Source organism: Mirounga angustirostris, unplaced genomic scaffold (assembly GCF_029215605.1).
Source record: "Mirounga angustirostris isolate CCGP_5_RB_7025 unplaced genomic scaffold, mMirAng1.0.hap1 SCAF_15, whole genome shotgun sequence".
NCBI lineage: Eukaryota > Metazoa > Chordata > Mammalia > Carnivora > Phocidae > Mirounga > Mirounga angustirostris.
The window spans coordinates 63427455-63452323 of NW_026991723.1; the positions used below are offsets into that span (position 1 = coordinate 63427455).

At 38.8% G+C, this 24869-nt stretch overlaps 1 protein-coding gene across 2 annotated transcripts in view; it reads left to right on the plus strand.

Annotated features, from left to right (window-relative positions):
* The window catches only part of TMEFF1 (transmembrane protein with EGF like and two follistatin like domains 1), a 90712-nt gene that overhangs the window by 14786 nt on the left and 51057 nt on the right, over positions 1 to 24869 (plus strand). For both annotated transcript variants that reach the window (XM_045882788.2, XM_045882787.2), the window contains exons 2-3: positions 17271 to 17380; positions 23386 to 23515. In XM_045882788.2, coding sequence (XP_045738744.1) covers positions 17271 to 17380; positions 23386 to 23515 — 240 coding nt within the window. The remainder of the gene's footprint in view (positions 1 to 17270; positions 17381 to 23385; positions 23516 to 24869) is intronic.

Below are 24869 nucleotides of genomic sequence, written 5' to 3' on the forward strand. Positions count from 1 at the left end.
CAACTTGTAGCTTGTTTTGTAGATTTTTGTCTTTGTGGGTGACTTTCCTGGATTCTGGCTACTGCCTATTCACTTAGTGTTGCAGACACTAAGGAATAGTGGTTAAAAATTGAGCCAAAAGGCGATATTGTGTTTAGATTTACTTATTTATATTTAAAAAATTTTGATGGAGGAAATGTGCTAATTGTACTTGTAAAAATCTTAAAATACGTATGTAAACATGTGTATGTTGTAAAACATAAGTTGGATTGTAGCCCTGTATAGTTTTATAACCTGCTTTTCTTCACTTCATAGTGGATCTTTGTCTTTCCATATCAGTATATGCGTATATACTTTAATGGCTGCATAGTATTTCGTCAATAATTTATTTAATTCCCAACAGATGGATACTTAGGCCATTTTCTACTTTGCTGTTATAAAAAATGGTCCTGTTAACAATCATGTATGCATACATGTTTTTTCCTTCTGTCCTTATTATAATTTCCTAGAAATAGAATTATTGGGTTAAAGGATAAAGGTTTATAAAACTTCGTTATATACTGCCACATTATTCCGTGAGAGGTTCTGCCAATTTACACTCTCATGGTTGGTTTGAGTGCTCATTTTCCATACCTTCTCTAGTGCTGGTGTAATAATCATAAAAAAAGGTAACAGTATGGCACTTACGATGTGTCATGCAGTGCTCTGAGTGCTTTCCATATCTTTATTCTCTGCCAACATTATGAGATAGGTACTTTTATTGTCTCCATTTTACAGATGAGGAAATAGAGGTAGAGAGTGGTAAATTACTAAGGTCACAGAGCTGATAAGTACAGAGCCAGGGTACTGGTCCTAGGGCCTGCCTCTTAGACATCAGATGATAATGCCTGTTCATTTTTCTTTGTTTCGTTTTTTTCAAAATTTAATAGGGTTTTATCTGATTTTAAAATTATTTTTGCTTTTTATTGAGACATAATTCACATAATGTAAAGTTTACCATTTTAAAGTGTATAGTTCAGTGGTTTTTAATATATTCAATATGTTGTATAACCATCACTGCTGTCTACTATATAATTATAGAACATTTCCATCACTCCAAAAAGAATTTCCATACCTATTAACAGTCAACCCCCATACTTCTCTGCTCCCATGTTCTGACAACCATAGAGAGACTGCATCTTAATGGATTTACTTATTCTGGACATTTCATATAAATGGAAAAATACAATATGTGGCCTTTTGTGCCTGGCTTCGTTCACCTAACATAATTTTTTTCAAGATTCTTAGATGCTGTAGCACATATTTGTTTTATCTGATTTAAAAAATAAGACAAGTTCATTATAAAACTCAGACAATTCAGAAAAATATAAAGAAGAAAGTTCAAATTCCACCAAGAGATAACTGTGGTTCATATTTTCATGTATATACTTTTCAGATTTTTGCATATAGGCATTAAAAAGTAGTTTGTGTCATACATTTAAAAAAATCTGCCTTTTAAAAAACAATGTGTTATGTCAGGAAATATGGAGATTCTTCATCAGTCTTTTTAATAACTGCAACATAACAGTTTATGGATCTGCAAGAGGAAAAACACAGGTTTGCCAAGACAGAAAAAGAAGGAGAGAGTACTGCAGTTTGGAATCTATGATTAGGACTAGATAGGCCTGGGAAGACCCTGAGTGCCTTTACTATCCAGCTCGGGATCTGGGTCTTGCCTTCTTTCTGATCCTGCAGTAGACCATCCTCCCCATCACCTTGCCTGAAGCAGAGGCATTTAGGATGGAATCAGCAGAGAATGATTGTAGGTGTTGGGTGGAGGATTGACACTTTCAAAGTGGTACTTAACAGAGGGTAGCTTGGCAGTAGTATGTAGCATGGGATGAAAAATACCAGAGTCAGATAATTGTGTGGCATATGTGAAATTTTTTTGTTAAATATAGCTTAGAGAGTTTTAGTCATCTCTGCCATTAATGCTTTTTAATATTAATGTAAACTACTTTTGGTTTTATATCATGAAATACTGAGTACAGTTTATTTTCCGTGTCATATCTTTATGGTAGAGGATAACTAATATAATATGGTTCATGAACAAGTTGAAGAGAATTTAATTTCTAATTCTTCTCATTGCTTAGACTCAAGTCAATATTTACTAAATCTGTTTGATTTTTTAAAAAATTTTTTTATTGTTATGTTAATCCCCATACATTACATCATTAGTTTTAGATATAGTGTTCCATGATTCATTGTTTGTGCATAACACCCGGTGCTCCATGCGGAACGTGCCCTCCTCAGTACCCATCACCAGGCTAACCCATCCTCCCACCCCCCTCCCCTCTAGAACCCTCAGTTTGTTTCTCAGAGTCCATCGTCTCTCATGGTTCGTCTCCCCCTCCGATTTCCCCCCCTTCATTCTTCCCCTCTCGCTATCTTCTTTTTTTTTTTTTCTTAACATATATTGCATTATTTGTTTCAGAGGTACAGATCTGAGATTCAACAGTCTTGCACAATTCACAGCGCTTACCAGAGCACATAACCTCCCCAGTGTCTATCACCCAGCCACCCCATCTCTCCCACCCCGCACCACTCCAGCAACTCTCAGTTTGTTTCCTGAGATTAAGAATTCCTCATATCAGTGAGGTCATATGATACATGTCTTTCTCTGTTTGACTTATTTCACTCAGCATAATACCCTCCAGTTCCATCCACGTCGTTGCAAAGGCAAGATCTCATTCCTTTTGATGGCTGCATAATATTCCATTGTGTGTGTGTGTGTGTGTATATATATATATATATATATATATATATATATATATATATGTATATATACCATCTCTTCTTTATCCATTCATCTGTCAATGGACATCTTGGCTCTTTCCACAGTTTGCTATTGTGGACATTGCTGCTATAAACATCGGGGTGCAAGTACCCTTTCAGATCCCTACTTTTGTATCTGGGGTAAATACCAAATACTGGGGTAAATACCCAGTAGTGCAATTGCTGGGTCATATGGTAGCTCTATTTTCAACTGTTTGAGGAACCTCCATACTGTTTTCCAGAGTGGCTGCACCAGCTTGCATTCCCACCAACAGTGTAGGAGGGTTCCCCTTTCTCCGCATCCCCGCCAACATCTGTCATTTCCTGACTTGTTAATTTTAGCCATTCTGACTGGTGTGAGGTGGTATCTCATTGAGGTTTTGATTTGGATTTCCCTGATGCCGAGCGATATTGAGCACTTTTTCATGTGTCTGTTGGCCATTTGGATGTCTTCTTTGGAAAAATGTCTGTTCATGTCTTCTGCCCATTTCTTGATTGGATTCTTTGTTCTTTGGGTGTTGAGTTTGATGAGTTCTTTATAGATTTTGGATACTAGCCCTTTATCTGATATGTCATTTGCAAATATCTTCTCCCATTCTGTTGGTTGTCTTTTGGTTTTGTTGACTGTTTCTTTTGCTGTGCAAAAGATTTTATCTTGATGAAGTCCCAATAGTTCATTTTTGCCCTTGCTTCCCTTGCCTTTGGCCATGTTTCTAGGAAGAAGTTGCTGCGGCTGAGGTCGAAGAGGTTGCTGCCTGTGTTCTCCTTTCGGATTTTGATGGACTCCTGTCTCACATTGAGGTCTTTCAACCATTTGGAGTCTATTTTTGTGTGTGGTGTAAGGAAGTGGTCCAGTTTCATTCTGCATGTGGCTATCCAATTTTCCCAACACCATTTGTTGAAGAGACTGTCTTTTTTTCCATTGGACATTCTTTCCTGCTTTGTCAAAGATGAGTTGACCATAGAGTTGAGGGTCCATTTCTGGGCTCTCTGTTCTGTTCCATTGATCTATGTGTCTGTTTTTGTGCCAGTACCATACTGTCTTGATGATGACAGCTTTGTAATAGACCTGGAAGTTCGGAATTGTGATGCCGCCAGCTTTGCTTTTCTTTTTCAACATTCCTCTGGCTATGCGGGGTCTTTTCTGGTTCCATACAAATTTTAGGATGATTTGTTCCATTTCTTTGAAAAAAGTGGATGGTATTTTGAGGGGATTGCATTGAATGTGTAGATTGCTCTAGGTAGCATTGACATCTTCACAATATTTGTTCTTCCAATCCATGAGCATGGAACGTTTTTCCATTTCTTTGTGTCTTCCTCAATTTCTTTCATGAGTATTTTATAGTTTTCTGAGTACAGATCCTTTGCCTCTTTGGTTAGATTTATTCCTAGGTATCTTATGGTTTTGGGTGCAATTGTAAATGGGATCGACTCCTTAATTTCTCTTTCTTCTGTCTTGTTTTTGGTGTATAGGAATGCCACTGACTTCTGTGCACTGATTTTATATCCTGCCACTTGACTGAATTCCTGTATGAGTTCTAGCAGTTTTGGAGTGGAGTCTTTTGGGTTTTCCACATAAAGTATCATATCATCTGCAAAGATTGAGAGTTTGACTTCTTCTTTGCTGATTCGGATGCCTTTTATTTCTTTTTGTTGTCTGATTGCTGTGGCTAGGACTTCTAATACTATGTTGAATGGCAGTGGTGATAGTGGACAACCCTGCCACATTCCTGACCTTAGGGGGAAAGCTCTCAGTTTTTGCCCATTGAGAATGATATTCGCTGTAGGTTTTTCATAGATGGCTTTTATGATATTGAGGTATGTACCCTCGATCCCTATACTCTGAAGAGTTTTGATCAAGAAAGGATGCTGTACTTTGTGAAATGCTTTTTCTGCATCTATTGAGAGGATCATGTGATTCTTGTTCTTTCTTTTGTTAATGTATCACATTGATTGATTTGCAGATGTTGAACCAACCTTGCAGCCCAGGGATAAATCCCACTTGGTCGTGGTGAATAATCCTTTTAATGTACTGTTGGATCCTATTGGCTAGTATTTTGGTGAGAATTTTTGCATCCATGTTCATCAGGGATATTGGTCTGTAGTTCTCCTTTTTAATGGGGTCTTTGTCTGGTTTTGGGATCAAGGTAATGGTGGCCTCATAAAACGAGTTTGGAAGTTTTCCTTCCATTTCTATTCTTTGGAACAGTTTCAGAAGAATAGGTATTAATTCTGCTTTAAATGTTTGGTAGAATTCCCCTGGGAAGCCATCTGGCCCTGGGCTTTTGTTTTTTGGGAGATTTTTGATGACTGCTTCAGTTTCCTTAGTGGTTATAGGTCTGTTCAGGTTTTCTGTTTCTTCCTGGTTCAGTTTTGGTAGTTGATACATCTCTAGGAATGCATCCATTTCTTCCAGGTTATCTAATTTGCTGGCATAGAGTTGCTCATAATACGTTCTTATAATTGTTTGTATTTCTCTGGTGTTGGTTGTGATCTCTCCTCTTTCATTCATGATTTTGTTGATTTGGGTCATTTCTCTTTTCTTTTTGGTAAGTCTGGCCAGGGGTTTATCAATCTTGTTAATTCTTTCAAAGAACCAGCTCCTGGTTTCGTTGATCTGTTCTACTGTTCTTTTAGTTTCTATATCATTGATTTCTGCTCTGATCTTTATTATTTCTCTTCTCCTGCTGGGTTTAGGCTTTATTTGCTGTTCTTTCTCCAGCTCCTTTAGGTGTAGGGTTAGGTTGTGTACTTGAGACCTTTCTTGTTTCTTGAGAAAGGCTTGTAATGCTATATACTTTCCTCTTAGGACTGCCTTTGCTGCATCCCAAAGATTTTGAATAGTTGTGTTTTCATTTTCATTGGTTTCCATGAATTTTTTAAATTCTTCTTTAATTTCCTGGTTGACCCATTCATTCTTTAGTAGGATGCTCTTTAGCCTCCATGTATTTGAGTTCTTTCCGACTTTCCTCTTGTGATTGAGTTCTAGTTTCAAAGCATGGTCTGAAAATAAGCAGAGAATGATCCCAATCTTTTGGTACCGGTTGAGACCTGATTTATGACCTAGGATATGATCGATTCTGGAGAATGTTCCATGGGCACTAGAGAAGAATGTGTATTCCGTTGCTTTGGGATGGAATGTTCTGAATATATCTGTGAAGTCCATTTGGTCCAGTGTGTCATTTAAAGTCTTTATTTCCTTGTTGATCTTTTGCTTAGACGATCTGTCCATTTCAGTGAGGGGGGTGTTAAAGTCCCCCACTATTATTGTATTGTTGTCGATGTGTTTCTTTGCTTTTGTTATTAATTGCCTTATATAATTGGCTGCTCCCATGTTAGGGGCATAGATATTTACAATTGTTAGATCTTCTTGTTGGATAGACCCTTTAAGTAGGATATAGTGTCCTTCCTCATCTCTTATTACAGTGTTTTGTTTAAAATTTTATTTGTCTGATATAAGGATTGCCACCCCAGCTTTCTTTTGGTGTCCATTAGCATGGTAAATGGTTTTCCAGCCCCTCCCTTTAAATCTGGGGGTGTCTTTGGGTCTAAAATGAGTCTCTTGCAGACAGCATATTGATGGGTCTTGTTTTTTAATCCAATCTGATAGCCTGTGTCTTTTGATTTGGGCATTTAGCCCAATAACACTCAGGGTAATTATTGAAAGATAGGAATCTAGTGCCATTGTATTGCCTGTAAGGTGACTGTTACCATATATTGTCTGTGTTCCTTTCTGGTCTATGTTACTTTTAGGCTCTCTCTTTGCTTAGAGGACCCCTATCAAGATTTCTTGTAGGGCTGGTTTCGTGTTTGCAAATTCCTTTAGTTTTTGTTTGTCCTGGAAGCTTTTTATCTCTCCTTCTATTTTCAGTGACAGCCTAGCTGGATATAGTATTCTTGGCTGCATATTTTTCTCATTTAGTGCTCTGAATATATCCTGCCAGTCCTTTCTGGCCTGCCAGGTCTCTGTGGATAGGTCTGTTGCCAATCTAATGTTTCTACCATTGTAGGTTACAGATCTCTTCTCCCGAGCTGCTTTCAGGATTTTCTCTTTGTTTCTGAGATTCGTAAGTTTTACTATTAGATGTTGGGGTGTTGACCTATTTTTATTGATTTTGAGGGGTTCTCTGTGCCTCCTGGATTTTGATGGCTGTTTCCTTCCCCAAATTAGGGAAGTTCTCTGCTATAATTTGCCCCATTATACCTTCTGCCCCTCTCTTTCTTCTTCTTCTGGGATCCCAGTTATTCTAATGTTGTTTTGTCTTATGGTATCGCCAAAACATTGAATTCTGCCCTCGTGATCCAGTAGTTGTTTATCTCTCTTTTTCTCAGCTTCTTTATTTTCCATCATTTGGTCTTCTATATCACTGATTCTCTCTTCTGCCTCATTTATCCTAGCAGTTAGTGCCCCCATATTTGATTGCACCTCATTAATGGCCTTTTTGATTTCTACTTGGTTAGATTTTAGTTCTTTTACTTCTCCAGATAGGGTTTCTCTAATAACTTCCATGCTTTTTTCAAGCCCAGCTAGTATCTTTAAAGTGATGATTCTGAACTCTAGATCTGACATCATACTAATGTCCGTATTGAGTAGGTCCCTGGCAGTCGGTACTACCTCTTGTTCTTTTTGTTGAGGTGATTTTTTCCGTCTTGTCATTTTGTCCAGAGGAGAATAGATTAATGAGAGAAGAAAATGCTAACAGGGTAACAACGTTCCCAGAAAATGTACTCTAAACAAATTAGAAAAGACCTGAAGCAGTGGGAAAAGAAAGGGAAAGAGAGAAAAAAGAAAAAAAAAAAAAAGAAAAAGATAAAAGATAAAAACAAAAACAGAAAAAAACAAAAAAAACCAGAATGTGATCAAATATGATCAGGCTGGTATATTGATCAGTGCCACACACTAGATTTTGGGTGTATTTTGATCTGTTAGAAGAAAGTGCCTCCCAAAATTTTAAAGAAAGAAAAACTTATATATGTACAAAAATAAGGGTTGATATGATGAAGGGATGGAATATGACTGTAAAGATGGAAATTATAAAAAATTTTATAAAAGGAATTGATAAGAGGTTGTTTGAAAAAAGAAAGAAGAGGATTTTAAGAAAAAAGGAAAAAAAAGGGAGAGAATGTGATCAGGCAGGGGAGTAGGAAAAAAACCATACACTAGAGATTTAGGGTATATTTTGATCTGTTAGAAGAAACTATCTCAAAATTTTAAAGAGAGAACAACTTATATATATATATGCCAAAAATATGGGTAACTACTATGAAGGGATAGAATATGACTCTAAAAATGAAAAATAAAAATGAAAAATAATTTTTTTTTAAAAGAAGGGATTGGGGCGCCTGGGTGGCTCAGTCGGTTGAGCGACTGCCTTTGGCTCAGGTCATGATCCCAGGGTCCTGGGATCGAGTCCCACATTGGGCTCCCTGCTCTGCAGGGAGCCTGCTTCTCCCTCTCCCACTCCCCCTCCCCCTGCTTGTGTTCCCCTTCTCGCTGTGTCTCTCTCTGTCAAATAAATAAATAAAATCTTTAAAAAAAAATAAAAAATGAAAGAAGGGATTGGTAAGATGTTGGTTGAAAAAGGGAAAAAGACAAATTCAAAAAAAGACAGTTAAAAAAAAACCCTTAACTTTGAAAGACTACAGAATCATGGTAAAAAAGCCATGAATTCTATGTGCATTATTCCCCTAGTGTTGGAGTTCTGCCGTTCTCATTGATCGGTAAACTTGGTCTTGGCTGGCTGTTCTCGCTGATCTTCTGGGGGAGGGGCCTCTTGCCGTGGTTTCCAAAAGTCTTTGCCGGAGGCGGAATTGCCCCGCCCTTGCCCGGTCCAGGCTAAGTAATCTGCTCGGGTTTGCTCTCAGGAGCTTTTGTTCCCTGCAAGCTTTCCGTACAGCTTTGGAGGCCGAGAGTGAAAATGGCGGCCTCCCAATCTCCGCCTTGGAGGAGCCGAGAACTAGGGCCCCGCTCCTCAGTGCGCCCCCAGAGAAAAGCTGTCAGTTACTCCCATCTCCCTGGTCTCCGGCCGCACTCCGTGCTCACCTGGCCTGTGACCACGCATTTCTATCTCTGGCACCTGACCCCGTGTGGAGTCTCCAAACCCAGCAGATCCCTGTGGTGTGCTCCCATGCCGCTCCTCCCAGGGGAAAAAGGTGAGTCTCCCTGGATCTGCTGCTTGTTGGGTCCCTGCTGGAGGAGCAGTGGCCCGACTGTGCCGCGGATCACGGTTTATGGTAACCCCGAGCTGAGAGCCCGCGCCTCGGCTCCGTCTCTGCAGCCGGCTTCCCCGCTCCGATCCCTGGGAGCTCTGCCGCACTTAGGCGCCCCCGGTCTTTCTGTGACCCCGAGGGTCCTGAGACCACACTGTCCCACAAGGGTTCCACCCCCCACTTAGCCACCGGAGTGACGTCCCTCAGCCGAGCCGACTTCTAAAAGTTCCGATTTTGTGCCCTGCGGTTCTATCACTTGCCAGAAGTGGCCGACAGAGGCCCCTCCTCCACTGTCTATCCTCCCGAATATCGCCTCGGATTCACTTCTCCGCACGTCCTACCTTCCAGAAAGTGGTTGCTTTTCTGTTCAGAGAGTTGTTGCTCTTCTTTTCTTTGATCTCCTGTTGAGTTTGTAGGTGTTCAGAATGGTTTGACCCCTATCCAGCTGAATTCCTGAGAGGAGACGAAATCCAGGTCTCCTACTCCTCCGCCATCTTGCTCTGCCCCCTTAATCTATTTGATTTTTACCCTGAAATGTATTTGCAGTGATTTGTTTCATTAGAAGTGTCCCTTAGATTGATCTGGAGAAAGAAAGTAAATTGTTGTTGTATACCTACTTTTTCTGGGAACTGTTGCTTTTTAGTACATATCTAATCATTACAATATCTAGGGAAGGTAAGGTGTAATTGTTCTAGAAGGTGAAGAACTAGCATGTGAACCTGCCCTTGTCCACCCTCAAACTAATAATGCTTTGTTCATTATATAGCAAACTGTCTTTGGGATTGTGTTTGAAATCATATTTTTTTCCCTGTTAAAGATAACCAGTATAGAAACTTGAAAAGAGGAAAAAATCATCATCCATTGTTCAACTGGTGTAAACACAGTCCCTTTACCATTTTGGTTTTTTTCTGGCTGGGTTTTCCTATATGTGTTTTTTATACATAATCTTAGTGCATGTGTATAGTTTTGTTCTCTGCTTTTTCACTTGACAATAATAAGCATATTTCTATATCACCCCATATTATATACAACCTTTTAAATAGCTCTACTGTATTCCTTGGCTGTACCACACCATTTTGTGGTGTGGGATATTTGAAATATTTAAATATTTCAAATATTTCTGCTGTTCTCAGTGTAGAGATTGGGGTCCTGTCCTGACAGGATTGGTGTGTTTTTCTAAAAAAGGGAAGGTTTTCCCGAATACTGTGAACATCTAGACATGTGTATAAACCCATTGAAATGAGGTTATTCTTAAGAACTAAGAACAAGGTAAAGAGTTTGAACATGTCCTATGGGGAGTCAATAAGGAATCAACTAAAGATGAACTAAAGATTCCCACATGTTGATAAGTACTTCACATTCATTATAGGACTTTCCCCCTGTAGTGCTCTGAGGACTGGAAATGGCAGATGAGATGGCTTTAATATTAAACCGTTGGGGAAAAGCAGGTTTGAAGACTCGAAGTGGTGCAAGTGGATGAGAATGCTGAGAGAGACGAAGCAAAATGAGATGACACAGTGGGATGGCTGAGGGCAGAACATTTTTATACATAGTAGGAGCCCTCTTGTCTTGGTGCCTTAAGATTCTTGTAGTTAGTTGGTTAATCAAGAAAGTTATTTAAAGGGGAGAGTCACAAGAATAATTTATAAATGCATGTAGCATTTTATTTGAACTTAAAAACATAAATATATAGATTTATTAAACACTATTTTTGTTTAAAAACATTTTTTTTTTATTTTTAGGGAGAGAGCAGGGGTGGGGGTGCGGGAGAAGGAGAGAGACTCTTAAGTAGGCTGCATGCCCAGCATGGAGCTCAATCCCACAACCCTAAGATCATGACCTGAGCCAAAATCAAGTGTCAGACGCTTAACCGACTGAGCCACCCAGTCACCCCTATTAAACACTATTTTGAAAGAGGGCCCAGAATTTTTCTTTGAGAGTAGTTGGAATTTCCTCTTTCTTGAATAAGCATACATTGGTTACAAATCCCAGTTTTAATCTCTTTAAAAAGGAACGTAAAGACTTGTGGATGCAGAATTCTAGATTTTTCTCTTGCCTGTGCAAGAGAAAGCAGCTTACCTTAAGTCTTTCCATAGCATTCAATTTTGTTTTCATAACAGTTTATTTTCATTCTTATGAAATGTTGAAACCATGTAATTCCAATAACAAATACATGGTCTGGATGTAGCACAAGAGCAACTCCCCTGCTTGGAGCTATAGTCCTGATGAGTGTTCTAGAGAGTGGCCTGGTAGCCTTGGAGATTCACTGTGCCATGGGCATTGGTTGGTATGTTTTACAGAGAATAGCATACTTTGATTTCCCTGGAGAGTTGGTTAAGTTGGAGATAAGTTCTCTAAGGGCGCTATGGACATGGACTGAGAAGTAAGAAAAGGAAAAGGAGTGACTAAATGAGAAGTGATCAGAGATTTGGGGGGATAATCAAGATTATTAGATTGGAAGGGGAGGCCAGGAGTATCAGCTTCTGTAGAAAGGTCAATAAAAGAGTTGGAAGGCTAAGAAAAAAGTTATGGAATCTTTAAAAGAGGAGATTCTGTTGACCTTTGATAGAGTTTTGATAGGAAGGGAGAGGAAGCCAGGCTCGCTACAGGTTGAGGCATTATTAAAGGAGGGGCACTCACTCTGAGCCAGGACTTGACATAAATTTGGATATAATATATTTGGATCCCTCTATTGAAATGAAAAATAGCCATGGTAATGTGCAGAGATCTTGGAGATTGCTGTTTATTTGACTCATTTTCTTTATAGTGATTATGTTAGAGAATTAAATGTAAAGCTTGAGTCAAGGCTTTGGTCATCTTTGGTAGTGGTTCTCAGCAGAGGGTGATTTTACTCCCCAGTGGACATTTGGTAATGTCTGGAGACATTTTTGGTTGTTACAGCTGGGATAGTCCCGCTGACATCTAGTGGATAGAGGCCAGAGATGTTGCTAAACATCCTCCAGTGAACTGGATAGCCCTGTGATACGCATCAAAGAATTACCTAACTCAGGATGTCAGTAGTGTTGAGGTTGAGAAGCCCTGAATTCTATTGTAACATCTTGCAAAGTTTTTTCACTTTTGGCTCTCCATTGGTGTTAGCTGTCTCATAAGATTCCCCAGACTACCTTCTGTTTAATGGAGGGGTGGTAGAAAAGTCATACCGTTCTGGAGGGCTAAGGGAGTCTCATTTTGAACTATAGCCCGAACCTAGTTAGTTCTGCTGAAAGTTAGGGATTTGGGCAGCTCAAGTTCACAGTGTGTAGGGTTCCTTCCTCTAGTGTTTATTGTTTCCCAGCTTTGAGATCTTAATGAACATGGAGACAAGTTTTACATTTAGAAAATTGTGTGATGGGCACATTTGCAACCAGAGCAAAATATTTTTGTTTTGAGCCACTGTTCTAAGTGCTTCTTTGTGTAAAATATTTCTGTTTGGAGAATTGATTTTTGAGGGCCTTAGTATGACTCATCTATTTTGCTGAGTTTCCATTTTGGGTTCAGGAAGGCAGCTGTGTAATTATCGTCATCATTGACAGGTAGTAGAGTGCCCTCTTGATACCTGGTACTGTATTGAATACTTGAAAAGAAATAACATTCAGAAGATGATCCCAAAATAGAATTCCTTTTGTACTGAGTTTGAGCTAAGGCATTGGTTTTCAAATTTGTCAGAGAAGTAAGAATACCAGGAAGTCATGATGCTCTTGATAAACGTATCATGTGAATGGTGATGTAGCACCTAAATTTTTGTGCAATCAGTATGTCAGGTTTGTGTTTTACTACACGTATCAGTGACCTGACCAATAGTGGCTTAAATGATAAGGGCTTTATTTATTTATGTGTTTATTTCCTATAACAGTGAGTCTGAATGGGTGATATCCAGGGTAGGCATGATGATTCTCTAATTTTTCTCGCTTTCCATACTCTTGCTCTTGTCCTTCTGGTCTACCATCTTTAGCCTATAGCTGTCATCTTTGTGCATGTAAGATAGCCACCACAACCTTAGGCAAGAGTTTTACTCTCCAGGCAGGACAGAGAGTGGAAGAATGAAGGAGGAAGGGACAGTGCTTACGTATGAACTGTGGTACATTGCAAGGGGGTCTGGGAAATACAGATTATTTAGCTGAGCAGCTTCCTTCCCTGAATAAAACTGGGATTCTCTTACGAAGTAAGAATAGATCCAGGATAGGCAATTAGCTGTGACTGCCACAGTAACAAAATAATTTAAAATGTACATTCATGAGCTTGTGTTCTCATAAAACACTTTTCCTGTAATAATCTTTACTTATTTGTGGAACTTTAGTTTTGTTGATAATTAGCAAGGAAGTAATCTCAGATATTGAAGGTTTAAGAAATATGTGACAAAAACTCTTAAAAAATGAGAAAATTCTTTCCATTGACTTTTTTCCCTTGCAAATGAGAAAATGAAATTCTTATTTGATTTTTTTTTAAAAGATTTTATTTATTTATTTGAGAGAGAGCACATGAGAGGGAGGAGGGTCAGAGGGAGAAGCAGACTCCCTGCCGAGCAGGGAGCCCGATGCGGGACTCGATCCAGGGACTCCAGGATCATGACCTGAGCCGAAGGCAGTCCCTTAACCAACTGAGTCACCCAGGCGCCCTCTTATTTGATTTTAATGAAGGTACACTCTAGGCCATCAGTTTTCATAAGGAGCATGGTTAGGGAACCACTGATAATTAATATTTATGTGTACTATTTATCTACTTGTGTCTCTACTTTCACTTAAATTATTTTTCCAGATAAGAACATTCTCTTTCAGTATTATATGTTGTGGGCAATTAAAACATTCTTTACTTTTATTTATTTTTATTTTTATTTTTAAAGATTTTATTTGGGAGGGAGAGAGAGTACGTCTGCACCTGTACATGAGTGGGGGTCGGGGGGGAGAGGAACAGAGGGAGAGGGAGAAGTAGACTCTCCACTGAGCAGGGAAGCCCCATGTGGGGCTCAGTCCTAGGACCCCAAGATCATGACTTGAGCTGAAGACAGACACTTAACTGACTGAGCCACCCAGGTGCCCCTAAAACATTCTTTACTTTTAAATGTTGTTTTTAAATTCTGTATATTAGTGTTTTTAATCCTATATCAGTTTTATAATCAGCCATAAAGTCTTACTAATTTTTCCAAGTCCGTGTAAGTCTTGCCATCTTTGATACTGCATCCTCTGCTTCAAATCCATTTTTATCTCCTACTTCTTGAAATTCCTAGAGCAATCATAGCCTGTACAACAGCATTTTCTCCTTATAGACTATATTGAATTCATCACTAATTGTTCCATATGTTAGCAAGATCATAGGCTCCCTGCTATATATTTTTCTGTGTGTCCCAATTTCTTAGCATAGAATTAGATATACAGTAGATACTTGTTTCCTGATCAACTAAATAATCACATTTAACACATTAATACACATGAAAATAGCATGAATTTAATAATAGGATAGGCATAAAATAAAACATGACTAATAACCAGTGTAATCAGAATTTCATGACTTTTACCCTTACATTAATGTAGGACCTCTAGCTCCCCCAAATTGCCCCCACCCAAGTTTATTCTTGGAGTCACCAAAGGGTGTTTCATGTGGGCTCACTAATGTATTCTGGCCACTGCCACATAGCACGTCTTTTTCTTCCTGCCATGTTGCAGCCCCTCCATAACAGGTGTATCTCTGTGCCTGATTATCTCCTTGGCCTTGTGCTGTCCGGCCAGGTGTAATGCTGATGCTGGGGCTGTTGAGGTATCCCAGCCTCTTTTCTCTCCTGCTATTATATATTGTTATGTGGACATCAAAGCAGAGCTCTTTAATCTTGTTGCTTCAAAGCTTTCAGTGAAAGCTGTTATTTAGTTTCTCACTGTAGCTCTTCTGTTATGATGAGCTCTTGGGGCTGGGCTGGGGGAGCAGTCCAAGTGATAGACACCAACCTGTGCATGTGACCACTCCTCCTGTTCAAGCTTTGTTTATTGCGCCAAGCTTTTCTGCCTCTCTCTAGTAAGGATGATTATTGTCCCAAAATGTTTCTTAGTCTAACCACATGCAAACAGATGCTTTGAATAACTCTCAGTCTCCAGAGATGTGTGAATCTTGGTGGCAGGGATGTTTTAGGTTCTAGACTGCAGCCCCGTTGTACTTTAAAAATACAGTAGGTGAAACAGACCTCAAAGAATCTCAAGCCCAAGTCATAAAAGTCAGAGCAACTCAGAGCATGATCTTGGCCCACAAATAGAATAAAAACATTACTTATTCTTGTTTTATATGTCTGATTGAATTGGAACCCAGTGTGAACTTTAAGCCTACAAAGAAGAGGAGAAATGCACTAAATTTTATTTCTTGAATTGTACATTTGTTTTTATTTCTATGACCCCTAAAATTGGCTAAACCTGTAGTTGAACAAAGATATTATGCACTCTTATTCTCTTCTCCAGAGCAGTTCTTTATTAATATTTAGTTAATCTTCCTTGAGTTTCAAGATGTGCATACATTAGACAGTAGTTGGAACTGGACCTTGTGCAAGTTCCTAGTAGGAATGTGGGCAGATAGAAAAAAAAAAAAAAAGGAAACCCCATGCTTAGGATTGAGCCTCAGGTGCTAATGCAACTCGTCAAGGGGGAGAAGGATGAGTAAGCAAAAATTGGGAGATATGGGGATCCAAGAGCATAGAGCCTCCATAGCCAAATAGCCAAGGTGAAAGGAATTAAAAGATGATCATCTGTGCCTGAAATAGCTGGAAACAGAACAACAAAATAGCTCTAATAGTTTCCTGTTAAGTTTCAGCTCATGTCTTTTTTTTTTTTTTTTAAACACCTGAGTTTCATTTAAGGAAAAGAAAAATTTTGTAACCTATAGTTACACAGATGTATACTTGACCCAGTGCAGTTCTTGGTTGAGAGAGGTTATTCAGATAAATACTGTTAACTCACTGGGATTTAGGTACTTGACTGCTGGTTTCTTGGAAGTTCAGCTAGGAGTAGGAGACCCAAGACATCATTGTAGAGCAGTGAGAACAGGTAGGGCAGAGAGAGGCAAAGAAATGTCACCAGGACAGATGTCACTAGATACAGAACCTTCTTGACTCAGTCCAGTCGGTCCCGCTTTGAAATCTGGAACTAGAAAACAACCAGGGATGGGAGGTTGCTGGAGAAATATTCCCTGAGATCTGTTTGCCAAGACCTCATCATGACCCAGAGCTGCAGGAGACCTTGTGCCCTTCCCAGAGTCCCTCAGCTACTGAGCGACAGTCAGAAGCTAACTTAGGCCTTCCTGTTCCCAGACTCATTTGTTCACCCCTACAATGGGCTGGGTTTTTAAAACAATTTGTTTCTTGTTTGCTATTGTTGCTGTCATTTTATTGTTTATTGTTCGTTGTTATATCTCTCATTCCCAATAGGGAGGATGTAAAAATTGCTTTTAGTGGTTTTCACTCAATTCTATGTGATTCTAGAAAGCTTAATTTGATAGCAAGACCGATGGTCTTGGAGCAGGAATGAAATGACCGCAGAATGATAGTATTGTTGATTGCTCTGCTTCCTGTGGTAGAGTAGAATTAAATCAGTCATTTAAAAATTTTAAGAGTAAGATTTTTAATCTTTTTTATTCTGTGTACATTAATGCTCCATATATATCTATTGTATGAAATTCTGGTTTACTTTATAATTCTTTTGTAATTAAAATAGTTTGTCTAGAGTGAATTATGATAATCTGAAATTTATTTGGGTATCAAAAGAATTAAGATTTCTTTTAATTACTCTTATTTGTTCTCCTTAAAAGTAACTTAATCCCTAGAAAAATAATCTAAGGGAGTACCTGGCTGGCTCAGCCAGTAGAGCACATGACTCTTGATCTGGGGTCATGAGTTCGAACCACATGTTGGATGTAGAGAATATTTTTTAAAAAATCTGTAAAAAAAACCCAAAAAAACCAAAATCTAAGATACCAAGACAATAGTAAGAAGACTGTCTTAAGCTCTTGGCAGGCCAAATAGAAAAATTCTGTAGATTTACCTTTGGGAATTCTGTGAAATCCTGAAATTTTGAGTTTTATTTTGGTTTGGGTTACATTAGGTATACTATTATGCAAGATTCTCCTTGAGGAATTCTGAACATTTTGTGTCCTATGGGACTTGATTTTTTGTGTGTTATGTCTATTACTATACTTGTGAATGTGGTGATCAACACATTTTAAGGTATTTTTTCTTTTATATATGTACATTTGGGTACAAAAAGACATTTGAAACATTTTTTCCCCTTCTTTTTCAGAATTAAATGTGAGGGAGTCTGATGTAAGAGTTTGTGATGAATCGTCATGTAAATATGGAGGAGTCTGTAAAGAAGATGGGGACAGTTTGAAATGTGCATGTCAATTTCAGGTGAGGAAACCAAACCTATTTTGAAAAATTTTTACATTTTAAAAATTTTATCATTCTACATTCTTCAAATTGAAAAGCTTAAAATACCTTGAACCCCAAAAGAAGTTGGGTTCAGAGCCCACTGATTTTTCTGTTGTCAGATGAAGTACTATTATTTGTACTTTCCATGCTTCTTTCCTTGAGTTAAGAGGACAGACTGGCAATAATAGGTATGAAGATGCTTTGAAAAAATATTAAGGTTCTATTCAAATGTAAGTTCTAATTGTCACTGAAAGGAAATGAATCTCTTATTTAAGATGTTGACATTTTGGGGCACCTGAGTGGCTCAGTCGATTAAACGACTGCCTTCAGCTCAGGTCATGATCCCAGCATCCTGGGATCGAGCGCTGTATCGGGCTCCCTGCTCAGTGGGGAACCTGCTTCTCCCTCTCCCTCTCCTGCTCCCTCTGCTGTATGCTCTCTCTCTCTCTCTGTGTCAAATAAATGGAAGGGAAGAGCATAACATAAAGAAGTTGAATCACTATGTTGTACACCTGAAACTAATGTAACATTGTGGGTCAACTATACTTAAAAAAAAAATTAACGGATCAGAAAAAAGACTACAAAGAGAAGAAAAGGGGAAAAAAGCCAACTTGGTGGGGAGGGGCAGAGGGGGAGAGAGAGAATCTCAAGCAGACTCCCCACAGAGCATGTGTGGAGCCTGACGTGGGGCTCTCCATCCCACGACCCTGAGATCATGCCCTGAGCTGAGATCATGACCTGAGCTGAAACCAAGAGTCAGACGCTCAACCGACTGCGCCACCCAGACACCCCTCTAGTTTTGATTTCTTGGCTGAGTTTTCCTGACTTTTCGTTCATTACAAGCATATTTTCCTTGAGCATAGATACTATTACTGCTTTAAAATTTGCTCATTTCAGCATCTGGGATATCTCAGGGATGATCTCTTTTGATTTTTCATTTGAGAATGGATAGTGTTTCCTTTTTCTTTGTATTAGAGTAATTTTGAATTTATTATATGCATTGTGAATATGTTTTAGTGTTTGAATTCTGTTATGTTCTCCTGACGAATATTGTCATTTTCTAAACATTTAAGTTGGCTGAACTCAAACTGCAGACTCTCTTCCCTGTTGTGGGAAACAACACAAATATTACTTCATTATTTTTAATCTTATCTGCACTACTTAGAGTCTGCCCCATGAGTATTTTGAGAGTTAACTAGAAATTTGGTCTGAATTTATATACAGAATCTGGGAGTCCCTTCTGACTCTCTCCTTTCTGGCTTTTGCTTTCTCTTTTTAGTGGCTCTGGTTGCCCTGAACTCTATCCTTTGGTGTTTAAGCCAGAAAGATTGTAGGTTTCTTTTTTTTTTTTTTTTAAAGATTTTATTTATTTATTTGACAGAGAGAGACACAGAGACAGAGGGAGTCGGGGAGGGAGAAGCAGGCTTCCTGTGGAGCAGGGAGCCCGATGCGGGGCTCGATCCCAGGACCCTGGGATCGTGACCTGAGCCGAAGGCAGACACTTAACCACTGAGCCACCCAGGTGCCCCAAGATTGTAGGTTTCTTACTGGTGTTTTAGTCACCCCTGTATTGGGAAGACTGAAGCTGTTCCCTCTTCCAACTGTCTTAAATTTCTTTAGGCTAAATTCCTCGATGTGGAATTGTTGAGCAGTGGGATCCTCATGTGCAGATAACATTCTCACCAGTAGCAGTATACCTGACTGCTTGTTTCCCCTTGGCCTTTTGGTGGTGGATTTTGTCAATCCTTTTAAATTTTATAAATCTGTAAGGCAAAAAAATTTTTTTTTAAAATTTTCATTTGATTATTAGAAGTTGAAAATGTGCCATATATTTATTGACCATTTTTTTTTGGTGAATCAATATTTCATATTCTTTGCCCATTTTTTGGAGTATTTTCTTTTTCCCTTGTGTTGATTTGTAGACATATTTATGTATGTATGAATGTGCATATACTATATATAGTACACTATTTGAGTACTTATATATTGCTTATGCTGAGCATTATATCCATTAACAGTTCTAAATATGTGTATGTATATATGTATGTATATTATGAGTTAAAGAGCCTAGGGCGCCTGGGTGGCTCAGTTGGTTGAGCAACTGCCTTCGGCTCAGGTCATGATCCTGGAGTCCCAGTATCGAGTCCCGCATCGGGCTCCCTGCTCAGCGGGGAGTCTGCTTCTCCCTCTGACCCTACCCCCTCTCATGTGCTCTCTCTCTCCTCTCATCCTCTCTCTCAAATAAATAAAATCTTTAAAAAAAAAAAAAAAGAGCCTATAAAATCATAGGGTCATATATAATATAACTCTATAACTTATAAATTGTCATGAGAACCTGTGATGTAGGTACTCTTTTTATGTTTTTTAAAAGAGTAATATATGCCCATGTTAAACAACTTGAACATTATATAAGAAGATCTATAATGTAATGAAAAAATGTCTTCCTTTCACTCCAGACTACCAATTGCTCATCTCAGAGGCAACATCTGTTACTTGTATTTCCTTCTAGAAATATTGTGTGTTATATAAGTGTATGTGGTTGACCCTTGAACAACACAGGCTTAAACTGTGTGGGTCCACTTATACATGGATTTTTTACAGTACAGTACTGTAAATATATTTTCTCTTTTATATGATTTTCTTAATAGCGTGTTCTTTTCTCTAGCCTACTTTATTGTAAAAATACAATATATAATACATGTAACATACCAAATATATGTTAATTGACTATGTTATTGGTAAGGCTTCTTGTCAGCAGCAGGTTATTAGTAGTTAAGATTTGGGGGAGTCCAGTTATGCATGGATTTTTGACTGTGTGGGGGTTTGGCACCCCTAACCCCCGTGTTTAAGGGTCGATCATAGGTGTTTTAATTTCTCTTTTAAGTACTAAGTCACTCAGTAGTATTTACCTTAGAGAGCGTTGCTTTTTAGTTTATACAGATTACAAAAATGTTAAAGTAGTCTAGCACCATTTTTATTTTGTTTATAATTTTTGATATAAATAAATTTTAAATTTTCATATATTTATTTTTATCTTTATGATTTTGCTTTTCATTAATTTTCCCTGCAACTCTAAGATTATAAAGAAATAGCCTTTTTGACCTTTTTAATGTATTTGGACAGCTAGAAAACCCTCTCATGATCTCTGTCAATCCCTTGCATTCTTATCTGGTGGCAAAGCAGGAAAGAGAAATAAAAGTTAGGGGTTGAGATCACTACACGTTTATCCAGTGCTTGCTTTGTGCTCAGTGCTAGATGCTGAGGATATAAAGATGTTTGAAGACAAGTTGCTTTCCCTATAGGAGCAAACTGCCTAAGGGCTTACAGCATGATTTGATCCTGCTGCTGAATGAACCTTCCTTTGACTACTCTGCCTTCTTATAATTTATAAATCTGTTCAAGTTAGACTTAGGTTATTGCCAGTTGAAGAAAAATCACCTCATATGTCAATTAAACACTGCTCTGCTGGGCACTTTAGCAGTATCTTTCAATTCATTTAAAAAACTTGCTTATGATTCAGCATGCTTTTAGTGTTAATATGAGCTTTCTGGTATATAATTTAAACACATTTTAACAGATAATAACAGGATTTTAAATAAAGTCTAAAATTGTTTTTTTCAGTCTGCTAATAAGAGCTATTATTAAACAAAGCAACTTTTATTTTGTACTGAGAAAAATGATCAGAATTGCATCTTTCCATTAAAACATGGGTTATGGGGATAGTGCATTCGGTTAAGCGTCTGACTCTTGGTTTTGGCTGAGGTCATTATCTCAGGGTCGTGAGATTGAGCCTCATGTTTTGCTCCGTACTCAGCGCGGAATCTCCTTAAGACGCTCTCCCTCTTCTTCTGCTGTTCCCGCTTGTGCTCTCTCTCTCTCTTTCTCTCAAATAAATAAATCTTTAAAAAACCAAACCAAAATGAAACAAAAATCTTGGGTTATGTACGAAGAGGAGGACCTATGACTTTTCCCTTATTTTTTTTCTTCCTCTTTGTTCTTCTCCCTGGAGTTCCCTGGATTATGTCTTTTTTCCGAATTTATCAGTGTCTCTTCTTGCTAGGTGTGATGCCCTCTTATAAGATCTTTGTATTAGGGTTCTTCAGAGAAATAGAACCAATAGGAAATTATTTATATTTATATACATATATATATATAGAGAGAGAGAGAGAGAATATGAGGGGAAAAGGGAGAGTGTTTATATTATAAGGGATTGGTTTGCTTGATTATGGAGGGTGAAAAGTCCCATGATCTGCTGTTTGCAACCTGGAGGTCCAGGAAAACTGGTAGTATGGTTCCAGTCCAAGTCTGAAGGCCTCAGAACCCAGAGAAAACCCATGTCCCAAATCAGGCAGGGAGAGCCATTCCCCTTTCCTCCACTTTTTCCTCTACTTAGGCCCTCAGTGGATTGGATGATCCCACCGACATTGGGGAGAGCACTTACTCAGTCCATTGATTCAAACGGAAATTCATCCAGAAACAGCCTCAAAAAATATCCAGAAATAATGTTGAATCTGGGGTCCAGTCAGGTTGGCACATAAAAACGGCCATCACAACCTTGTTGTTATTTTCTTATTTATTGTATTCAGCATAGTTCCTGACACACAGTAGGTACACAATAAATGTTTGCATGGATGTGGCTCCAGAGTTGTATACTTTACACCTTTCTAAACTATTTCGGATCACATTCTTCCAGGTAAATAGAAGGTATAGGGGGGATTTCTTTCCTCCAGCAAGGATGGCAGTATGGGGGCAGCAGACCTCAGGTAGAGCCAAGATCTTAGGTTAGAGTCAGTGCCCACGTCAGAAGTCGCATGTTGTTAAAATTGCCCAAATCCTTTCATGTGCCCATAGCGTAGTGAGAGGCTCCTAAGAGAGACCCCTGGACACAGACTGACCGAGGAACAGTGGGTCTGCTTCTTCCATCTCATGCTCACTCCTAGGTATGTGCTTGTTAGGTTGAATTTGGGGACATTGCCTGCACTATTGTAAGCCCCCTGCTCACTACCACTGAGTGACACAGAGTGAAACCCTGCTGAATAACTAGTGGGTAGTGGGTAGAGTATACACTTGTGAGAAATTGCAGGTTTCCTACTTATTAGCTATGACTCTGGGCAACTACTTAAGACTTAGAAATGGTGAGAGCATAGCAAAACCAGCTAATATTTATTGAGAATTTAGTATAACCAGATATAAATGCTAAAGACGGATTTCTCTTATTTAGTCCTCGCAGCAACTTTATTAGGTAGTTGGCTGTTATAATTACCATTTTACAGGTGAGGAAAATGGCGATGATACTAGTCCATAGTCACATGGATAGTGGTGGACTCGGAGATCATGTATTTCTTTGTGTTTCCTATAGTGTTTACCTTGGGACTTCGCATTCTAGACGTATTAAATGAATGGCTTTTAATAATAATAAAATGACATTATATAATTAGTGCTTCTTAGCTTATTACAAACATTGCCAAGAATTTCCCTCTTATCTCACTGGGATCTTTATAGCAAGCAAATGAAGTAGGTAGCATGGGATTTCCATTTTCATTTTTATGGATAGTTGATAGTTATTTTCGTTATAAATGTGAAAAAAGGTGTGAGAAAGTGGTATAACTCTTTTTTTTATTTTAATTTTTATTTATTTATTTTTTAAAAGATTTTATTTATTTATTTGACAGAGAGAGACACAGCGAGAGAGGGAACACAAGCAGGGGGAGTGGGAGAGGGAGAAGCAGGCTTCCCGCTGAGCAGGGAGCCAGATATGGGTCTCGATCCAGGACCCTGGAATCATGACCTGAGCTAGCTGAAGGGATATGCTTAACGACTGAGCCACCTAGGTGCTCCATAACTCTTTTTTTTTCAAACCAAATAAAAGAGCAAACTATTCTGTAGAAGTATGTCACAATACTATGGTGTTACATTCATGAATATGAAGTAAACTATTAATATTCATGCCTAGTTTTGAGAATTTACTTTTGTTTCTTTTGCAGTGTCATACAAATTACATTCCTGTCTGTGGATCAAATGGGGACACTTATCAAAATGAATGCTTTCTCAGAAGGGCTGCTTGTAAACACCAGAAAGAGATAACAGTAGTAGCAAGAGGACCATGCTACTCCGGTATGTGCGGTATTTTTCTGAATAAACATTAGAAATGATTCCACCATGGTTTCTAAAAGGAAATTTCCAGTCAGGGGTATATTCCCAGAACTGCTGTATGGATCCAGTTGTGTGGGGGTGTGGGGGAGCTCTTCTTTGTCTGCATTTCATGTTGTTGCTTTTTAACCCCAGATGGTCTAATACCACGTTACTTCTCTTACATTGTTAATTTCCGTGGGGACTTTGCATATCTTTTTGCCTTATGGTTTAAATATTAGACAGAACAAGATTTGGCATGGGAAATGATATGGGATCTGTTTTGTTGATTTTTATTTTCTTGGCACAGGGGAGGGGTGGAGAATATCCATAGAAAGCCATTAGTGGCTTCCCAGGATGTGTCTCTTTCCAAGCTTGTCTCTTTTTATATCTTCTCTCTTCTGTCTGCCAGTCCTTGTCACCTATCTTCCTCCAGTTTTTTGTATTTACTTCCTTCTCTTTTCCTTCCTGAATAGGTAGTGGTTAATTTTGAAAGGCACTGATGTAAGTTTCTTACTTGCGTTTGTATTTGGGGGCAGGGATGCAGGTGAAGTGTTGTAATTAGAATTAATGTATGAAGATTAGCAGTAAAGGTGTAGACAATTTTTTTTTTTTTTTAAGATTTTATTTATTTGACAGAGACACAGCGAGAGAGGGAACACAAGCAGGGGGAGTGGGAGAGGGAGAAGCAGGCTCCCCGCCGAGCAGGGAGCCTAATGTGGGGCTTGATCCCAGGACCCTGAGGATCATGACCTGAGCCAAAGGCAGACGCTTAACGACTGAGCCACCCAGGCGCCCCAAGGTGTAGACACTTCTTATGATACAGTGTATTTCTTTTCTTTCCCTATATGTTATAGTGCCTGTGTTCAGAATTTTTACTGGGGCTCCATTACATAAGCATGAATGATCCATTGTCCATGTGGTTGATCTCAAACTCCAGGTCCACTAATACCACATGACTGAAAGCCCCCACTCTAAATTACATGGTTGGTCCTTGTGGTGTGGCCAGCCTTCACCCTAGGACTATTGAGTGTGGCCAACCCCACTTTAGGATCTGATGTGGTCAGTACCCTCCCTAAATACGACACTTCTATCAGGTATGGTATAGATTACCTTCCAGAAGCTGAGGGCAAAGACTGGACCTGTCTTTGGGAGGGACAAATTCTTTTCCCTACACCAAATAATTAGGTGCTTGGTGAAATGATTGTGTTGTTAGGCCAATAGATTATCATTTGTTGTGATTCTTGTGTATTTCTCTAAGTACTTTGTATTTCACAGACTTGGTTTAGAAACTAAAAAAGAATATAGAACTCTTTATAATCCCAAATTAGAAGCGGGG